Genomic DNA, 8,836 nt, shown 5'->3' on the forward strand with positions numbered 1-8,836 from the left:
TCTAGTCAACCCACCTCAAATTAATTAGTGGCGACTCCTTTAAAAATTAACTTGTAGGTTAAAAACTTGGACTATTAAAGTCGTGAATTGGTGGATTTGGGAGAGTTCAAGCTAAAAGACGTAGCCGAACCATTAGCCTCCGAAGGCGCCCACCCCGATCGGGCGCCGGAAAAAAGAGGTCACGACACTTCACCTCGTCGCGCCGGAAAAATTTCTTTTCAAGTTTTGATTGCATATATCACTTAGAAAAAACAGGGATTAAGTACAATTTTAGTCCTCTAAGTCTCTATATTTGTGCAATTATGTCCTCTAACTTTTATTTCTTTTAATCTAAGTTCTTCAACTTTTTGCGTTTGTGTAATTTGGTCTTCTAAGTTGTATTTTGTGTAATTCAGTGCTCTAGCTTTCTCGATCTCTGCAATCAAATCCTTCTGCCCAAGTCTCTAACTAAAATGTCTGACTAACCAATAATGCGGCATTTATTAATGAAGTAGAAAATGGCACGCGATGCTACCGCGGCCCCATATTTGGAGCAAATTAGCAAAAAACCAAACTAAGAAAAAAGAAAGAAACCCTAATTCGGTAGGATTAATTTTGTTGGTAAGCACTTGATTGCACAAATCAAGAAAATTAAAAGATTTGATGGCATAGGGGATCAAATCGCTCAAATTAAGAAAGATGGATGACTTGATAGCCCCGAACGAATGTTAGAAAACTAAATTGCACAAATATGGAAATTTAGAAGATTAAAACTACGCTTTGCCCAAATGCCAATGAAGAATATTTTATTATCAATAATAACCTATGCTTTCCATCCTTCGTAACCTAGTATCTCTAAGATTCTTTTGGTTGTAAGCTAATGTCTCTAATTTTCGCCATTTGTCAACTTTTCTTTTTCCTTTTTTTTTTTTTTTTTTTTGGTGAAGTCAACTTATCTTAAAGTTAGCAAAGTACCACGGCCAAAGGAATCCCTACTTTCTCAAGGGAGAAAGGGAGGGTGGACAAAAATGGGGACGAGCTATAACGGTTTTTAAAATATATTGAAAACCTCAACAAGCGGACGGTGAGAAAGCCAGAGCCATGATCGGGAGGAGGGCGCTGTGGCTGCGGCTGTCGCTGCTGCAGCATTGGCGATGGCGACGGTGCCTGCGGTGGAGGAGGCACGGCTGGCTGGGAAGGCAGGGTTTGATTCGACGGGTCCATGGCGGTCGCCACTCAGCTTCAACTGGGGGCAACTTTACTCGACTTAAACCCAATCCAATGCGTCCCTCCAGCTCAAGGCGAGGGATATTTGTAAAGGAAAATGAAACCGCACCCAAGTCACTCGATTGAGAAGTACTTTGATTTTATAAGTGGAGCCAAGTCCGAAATAGACAACAGTCGTCTCCACACACATTGCATGGTCATCTCCCTCGAAATTTTTCCTAGGTTGCCTCTGCCGCAGCAGAGAGAAGCTTCCGCGCGCGAGGCCCCAGAGACCCACATTATTACTTTTTTTCCAATAATGGTGTTTAAAATATTTCAACAAGAGATTTTGCCCCATTCGTGCGAAATATCATAATGATAGAATTTGATGTGCGACAGCAGCAAGAGATGCCATGCGATATTAATATTATAAGGAGCCCGGATCCCGGTGAGCCTGGGGAGAGAACGCGAAAAATTATTATAACGACGAGGGAGAGAGAGGGATCAAAATGTGCTATAAATCGGTCGAGAGCTTGCATTGTGAATGACCTCGGTACGGCTCTTTCTTTACTGTGATTCTTGGGGGTGTTTCAATGGTAAACTCTAGTAAGATGATGATCCGATTTGGCCAGCTCAAGCGCAAGCTTTTCCCTCCTTTTTCTCCTCCTCCATTGTATCCAAGCCTCCGAAACAAGAGAGCATCACAATTCCAACTGCAATCCCCTCCCATCTCTTTGCCCTCTTTCTTTCCACTCCACTTCCCCTCTCCCAAACATAGCCTAAGAGCCAAGCCACGACTCTTCTTTCCCCCCTTCTTCATCCATCGGTGGGTTCATGATACATTCATCAGTTACAAACAGGCCGACACGCGCCACTTCGTAAGCCATCTCGATGATGCCCTCAAGCGGAACAAGATAAGGGCCTTCATTGACCGCGAGCTCGAAAGAGGACTAGAGATTGCACCAGCAATCAACGGAGCGATCGAGCAGTCAAGAAGCGCCATAGTGGTCATCTCTCGCACCTACGCCTCCTCGCCGTGGTGCCTGGATGAATTGGATAAAATCCTCGAGTGCCAGGAAAAGAGAGGCCAACTAGTGTTCCTCATTTTCATGGACATTGACCCCAGAGAGATGCGCGAGCTGTCTGGACCATTCACGCAAATCGGCCAAAGCGAGAAGGGTTTCGGGCAAGAGAATGCCGACAAGGTCCTTAGATGGAGAGATGCTCTCCGCAAAGCTGGAAATCTCACCGGTTGGCCTCTTGGAAACAAGTACTTTCTCTCTTCCTTGAGTGTTTTCTTGAGAGGACTCCTAAAGGAAGTTAGTAATTTTGTTTATGAAACAATAAAGAGAAATGCTTATATGATTATCCTTAATTCACCATTACATTAATTACTTATTTTGGGCCAAAAAAATAAATAATAAGTAATTAGAAATTGTTGAGGGGTTCACTTCTTCTAGAATTTGTAACTCACAGTATACTATTACTCTCACAATAGCCCAAAGACTCAGATGCTAGCAAAATCCGATAACAAAACTTGCTCTTAAAGCCCAATCTTTTGGTCTAAGGGTAGTAGGAATACTTGGAAGTTTTGGAAACCTTCTATTAGGAAACAAACTTTACTAGAATAGGACTCGACTATTTGGCTCATCAAAGAGATTTAACATTAACACAACAGCCTGTAATCTTCAATAACCATCATTTTTTTCTTTGGGACCATTTGATTCATGGAAAATAAATGATTTGAAAAATATTTTCCAAAAAAGATCTCTTAAAATAATTAGTTAATGTTGTTTTCATTATGGACAACATTTATGTCTAAATATTTTTTTTCATTCAATTTTATAAACGATATGAGTGGTCATTTTTTGGAAAGGGTTTTCTAAATTATTAATTTTTTGCGAAACAAATGCGCTTTAGCATTTATTAGATTTTACCCTGGAAGCATATGTTCCAGCATATGCTGATTTCCTCCCTATATATAACCAGTTAGAAGTGTTCAGCTAAATAAAAGGATATATAACCTTTTGTTAAACTTTAAAGGAATATAAAAGGAATTGATGGATGTCCCTTTTTTCCAGTAGTGATGAGTTTATTCTCCTCGCTTCTTCCATCAAGCATAAAGAAATCCCTTGAGCGATGCCCATTCCCTTCGTGCATCATTTCTCTCACTTACTCTGAGTCCCACTGTTGAAAACATACAAGTAGGCGAATTCCAACGCATATGAGCTTCGTTTTCTGTAGGACGTTATCAGTAAGTCTCATGCTTTCTTTTCGATAATATTAGAAAGAACAAAAATGAACAAGCCCGGACATGTTACGCAAAACCAAAAAATTGCTGTCGTCGGAATGTCGACCTCAAATTTAGCATTTTTTTAAGGCGGAAACTGCTATTGAAATCACAAAAGAGTTTGCTAGGTGTTTGAAAAGATAAATTTATCCTACATTTATATGATACTTGTTGAAGAATAATCTCGTACAACTTATTTCTCTTGTAACTGTTGAATGTACTGCTTGTACATACAAGAGCCAGATTCAACCAAAAAAAAAAATCCCTGGCCAAAAAAAGTACAAAATACCAACAAAAAAAAAAAAAAAAATTGAGCCATAGAGTTCAAACACACAACCCCTTAACAAAATTGAGAAGTGGGGGTCATCGGATTAAAAGCCGATTCAATCTGAACTCAACTCCGGAAAGGGTCAGCTTTTTCAATCCCTAACGGATTGATGAAAAATCCAAGGGTGACCAAAGTCGAATCAAAAAACAAAAAAATTCAAAAAACTTAGAGACTCCGATTCAAGAAAAGAAGGAATATTGAGCAACCCAAGACCTAACCCATAATTATTTCATGTAGTCATCAAATATAATCTTGACATTTAGTCAAAATACATTTTACATTAACAACTGGCATATTATACTGTTGGGATAGTTCAAGTGTAAATTTGGGATGTTTGACTAACATGCTTCACGTTAAACGAGGAAGGAGGTTGTGGTTTGAATATTTTGGTTTCATAATTAAAATGAATCTTTCGAGAAAAATGTAGGTGCTATTATAAAAGGCGTGAAGATGTTCAAAAAACTCTTTATTCTACCATGAAAGAATCCACTCCCGCTAACACCCAAGTCAACCTCTCACGTACCACTATTTTCTATTATATTGGATCTTAAATTGGAATATATGGATATTCCTCAGTTCGAGAATATAATCTTATTGATCTTTTCTTCATCTTTTACTAACACGAATAACTAGTCACACCATTAGTCGTTGACAACTCGCAGACTTGAAGCTGAATTCATCCAGTCTGTTGTAGAGAAAATCTCAAGAAGACTGAGCCGCTTACGTGCGAACCTGCCTGCTTTCCACCCAGCTGGGTTGGATTCCCAAGTACAAGCCTTGTACTCCTTACTCCAATTAGAGGCTGGGGAGGTCCGAATCGTGGGAATTTCTGGCTCTAGCGGAATAGGAAGGAGTACACTTGTGAGAGCTTTGTATTACCGAATTGCAGATCAATTCGATTGGAGTTACTTTCTCACAAATGTGAATGATATATCAAGCCAAGATGGCCTCTTCAAAATGCAGGAGACCCTTTCTAGTGACATTCTCAGCAATGGAGTTTCAGAGTTTGGCAACGGTATTCATGTAGTAATAAAATTCATGAGGAGTAAGCTTCACAACAAGAGGTGTCTACTGGTGCTTGATGATGTTGAAGGGTTGTCTAGGCCACTAAGCCACCTTATCAAGGAAATAAACTTAGGCTTGGGAAGTAGAGTCATTTTGATTCCTAAACGCAAAGAAACCTTAATTGGTATGTGCGGGGAAATTTATGAGGTAAGAGCATTGAATGATGATCAAGCTCTCGAGCTTTTCAGTTGGAATGCATTCCGAGAAAGATATCCTAAAAGTGACTATAAAATGCTCTCAAATTGCTTCACTAGTTTTTCCAAAGGGCTTCCATTGGTTCTGACCGTGATGGGTTCTTTCTTGAACGGCAAAAGCGTCAAAGAATGGCAAGGAGCTTTTGATCGACTAAAAGAAGTCCCTCAAGGAAAGGTTCATGAAATACTAAAAATTGTTATCAATGGCTTAGAGGCTAATGAGAGGACGATTTTTCTCGACATCGCATGTTTTCTTAATGGATATGACAAAGAAGAGATCATCAAGTCCCTAGAGAAATGCGATGTGCATGCTGAAAGTGGGTTAGAGATTCTGGCTAAAAAATCGCTCATATACATTGATGAAAATAACAAAATATGGATGCATGATTTGCTACAAGAAATGGGTAGACAAATTGTGATTCAAGAGTGCCCTGAAAATCCCAACAAGCGAAGCAGAATATGGTGTCATAAGGATGCTTTGGAACTGGTTAGACAAAATTTGGTAAAAGTCTATGCATGTCCTAATATTTGTATGTTCTTTTTGTGGATTTCGCATTAACATGTGCAAAACACTTTAGATTGCATAATTAGGAGAGATACTATGCAATTTTTATTTTTGCCAATTAGCGTATAAGCAAGAAATTAGAATTAAGGATCTTTATTTCGTCCTTTGTTAATTTCTTCCTTAAAATTACGGTGTTTATTAATGAACCGATGTTGATATGACCTAGTATAGGTCCTCTCATTTGTCCTTTCATCATATCATTTAAAAACTGCTAGTGTTATGATGGTTCATAGACTAAGACAGTTTAATGCATGTGTAAACATTATTATTAGAGTAGGACTTGTTTTTGGATATGCATAATCATTTTAATTTCGATCCAACAGGGAACAGATGCCATTGAAGGGATCAAACTAGAAAAGGTTGATGTAGAAGACTTGATTGTGAATGCAAATTCGTTCAATAAGATGAAGAAACTCAGACTATTTATGATGGCTGATCATGTCCTTCAATGTGGACCAACCAGACATCTATCGGAGAAGTTGCAGAGGTGCTTCGCACGAAACAGCAACAATATGTTCGCTTGTTGGGAGGGACTGGTGAAGCAAATTTCCAAGTTCTGGTCTCATGGAGACTGAAGAACAAGATCAACGGATGCGAGGGGGTACATTTAGGAATAAATTCTTTAAGAAAATGGAAATCTAGAATAAAAAATGGTATCCCAAAAACCCGATAATTGATAAATATATAGCCCAATGTAAATGTCTCATCAAAAAGCTTTGCACATTTACTTTGTCAGGCCTTGTCTCTCTCTCTCTCTCTCTCTTCTCCTCTCTCTCTCTCTCTCTCTCTCTGTGTGGATGCGAAGGGGAGGAAATGGAAATCTAGAATAAAAAATAATATCCCAAAAACCCCATAATTGATAATTGTATAGCCCAATATACATGTCTCGTCAAAATTCTTTGAGCATTTACCTTGTTAAGGCCACGTCTCTCTCTCTCTCTCTCTCTCTCTCTCTCTCTCTCGTTTGCTTTTAAAAAATTTGTACTTTGCCTATTTCTTTTTCTACTAAGGACGAGCTTCAGGCTCGCTGACTTTGCCTTACAGCTCAAAAGCAAAAAGTCTACTATCGTATTAAAATTTTATAGTATAATGTCAAAAGAGATCTCTAAAGATCCGATACTTGATTCTTAATATAACAATGAAATGAACAGAAACGACATATTCGAACATCATATGGTGAAAGAGATTCTTCACATATCACTTAGTTTGGCTGAAAGCAGATAAATTAGTTTTGACCGGAACAAATTAGGGTCCTACTTAGTAAAGAGCGAGTATAATAAAATGTGTCCCATAAATCTTCATTTCAACTCAAACCAACCTTCAACTTCTTTTCCGACACCCAGAACCCTATGGACAAGAATATGGAAGCTGAGCTCATCCCTCAAACGAACCTTCAACTTCTTTTCCGACACCCAGAACCTTATGGACAAGAATATGGAAGCTGAGCTCATCCCTCAAACCAACCTTCAACTTCTTATCCGACACCCAGAACCCTATGGACAAGAATATGGAAGCTGAAGGCTCGCTGACTTTGACTTACGCCTATTTTTATAGAGCGTATGTCAGAGCGCGCTATCTAAGCAAGAAACCTATACAAGGAAAGTATTGTGTAACCCCATTTGCTCTTTATGCTCAAAAGCTCCCAAAACCATCGAGGACCTTTTCCCTCTCTGCTACTGGACAAGAGAGGTACGTATGGTCAGCTCCACGTATAAACATCAAAATTTGCCCTTTTGAAATCACAAGAATGGATAAATGGATGCTCGAGTTCTTTGAATCAAATCTAGGCTTACCTTCGAGGGAGCTATCAGCCAAAGTTCTGTGGCTTATATGGAAAGCACCAAATACCCAAATTTTCCAAGCTCACAGACCGGATCCAAGCTCAATTGTTGATGCCGCTCTCGCCTTGAACAAAACCTCCGTTAGGTGAAACCCAAGAACAAGAAATCAGGGTAAAAGTGGAACCAGCTTACCTGAATAGTGGACGCTGCCGGCCAGAAGGTTCCTTAAGATCAACATTAACGGCTCGTGGCTGGAGGGAGCTTTGGAGGGCGAGCTGAGCCAAATCGAACAATTTTAATATGGTTTAGAACAAGAATATCGAACTGAACCATGGTGTAGTATAAACAGAAGCCGAGTCAAACTGCTTTTTTGCACATCATTCCATTTTCATCTTTTATTTTTGCTAATTTAATTGGTCTGAATTCACTAAAATTAGCTTAGAAAGGGCATTAATTTCTCTTTTTCTCTTTCATCACAAAGCTTTGCCCATTTCCTTTTCCACTGGACCAGGGTTCTTATGGGCCTTCTAGGCCTTTGCACATGTATATATTGTTGTGGAGCCCCTACGGCTTTAAGTGTTTTATTATCGTTTTTGGGCCAAGTAGGCCTTTGAATATTGTCGATTCGGTTGTGAAGTTGACCAATTATGGATACATTCTTCTTCTTTTTTCTCTAAATAAAAGGGCGAAAAGAGGCGATAAACACTAGCGACCTCTCTAAATATCACCATAAAGGTCCTACATTCACTATGGATGGTTTAAGCTATAACTTATTCACACCACTTGAGACCTGAGGGTCTGAGATTGGCAAGTCCTTTTATAACAACTCCACCAAAACTTTAGCCGTTAGCAGTATGATGAATCAAACTCATAGAAGACAAGTGACCCATTTACATCAAGGTCAATCATCTTGGTAGTTTACTAGTACATACAACCAGTCTAAATTGAAACTTTTGATCTCGTGTTAAATTCAAAATCTGAAAAGTGCATTCCATTTTGTGAATTAATGAATTAGATCGTATTAGAGTTGAAGGGAAAACAAAGTTGTCCTAAAAAAGTGACTTATTTCTCCATTACCAAAAAAGTCACATGCCTATTCCAAAAATTGTGCTCCAATCATGATGAAAATTCAACCGCCCTTTACCAATGACACTAAAATTCAACCATTACAACAAAGTCATTGAGAAGAATTTTACCAAATATTGTTGTAGGACAAACTCAAGCCATACCCTATGAAAAATTGGACAATCTCTTAAAACATGTAAAGTTGTCTCCACATGAATCTCACATCTCAAGCGATATGGATTTCCTCCCAAGTTATGAGACATATTCAATTCATAAGTAACAATTGCTTATGAGTGGCCCTACCACTTCCAAATCGTGGAACATATACTTCAGATTCTTGATTGTCTGCCCCATTAATTACAT

At 38.9% G+C, this 8,836-nt stretch overlaps 1 protein-coding gene across 1 annotated transcript; it reads left to right on the forward strand.

The window, feature by feature from the left end:
- Window positions 1–1,133: 1,133 nt before the first annotated feature.
- Window positions 1,134–6,202, forward strand: LOC104455255 (disease resistance protein RUN1-like). Its single transcript, XM_010070073.2, has 4 exons — window positions 1,134–1,183; window positions 2,036–2,455; window positions 4,466–5,549; window positions 5,951–6,202. The coding sequence occupies exons 1-4, from the start codon at window positions 1,134–1,136 to the stop codon at window positions 6,200–6,202; spliced, it is 1,806 nt and encodes a 601-aa protein (XP_010068375.2).
- The last annotated feature ends 2,634 nt before the right edge of the window (window positions 6,203–8,836 follow it).

This window comes from Eucalyptus grandis, chromosome 7 (genome assembly GCF_016545825.1).
Source record: "Eucalyptus grandis isolate ANBG69807.140 chromosome 7, ASM1654582v1, whole genome shotgun sequence".
Lineage (NCBI taxonomy): Eukaryota > Viridiplantae > Streptophyta > Magnoliopsida > Myrtales > Myrtaceae > Eucalyptus > Eucalyptus grandis.

Coding starts and splice junctions, on each gene's coding strand:
- LOC104455255 (XM_010070073.2), top strand. CDS start 1,134: ATGGCGACGGTGCCTGCGGTGGAGGAGGCACGGCTGGCTGGGAAGGCA. Junction 2,456..4,465: donor GGTTGGCCTCTTGGAAACAA/GTACTTTCTCTC, acceptor GACAACTCGCAG/ACTTGAAGCTGAATTCATCC. Junction 5,550..5,950: donor ATAAGGATGCTTTGGAACTG/GTTAGACAAAAT, acceptor TCGATCCAACAG/GGAACAGATGCCATTGAAGG.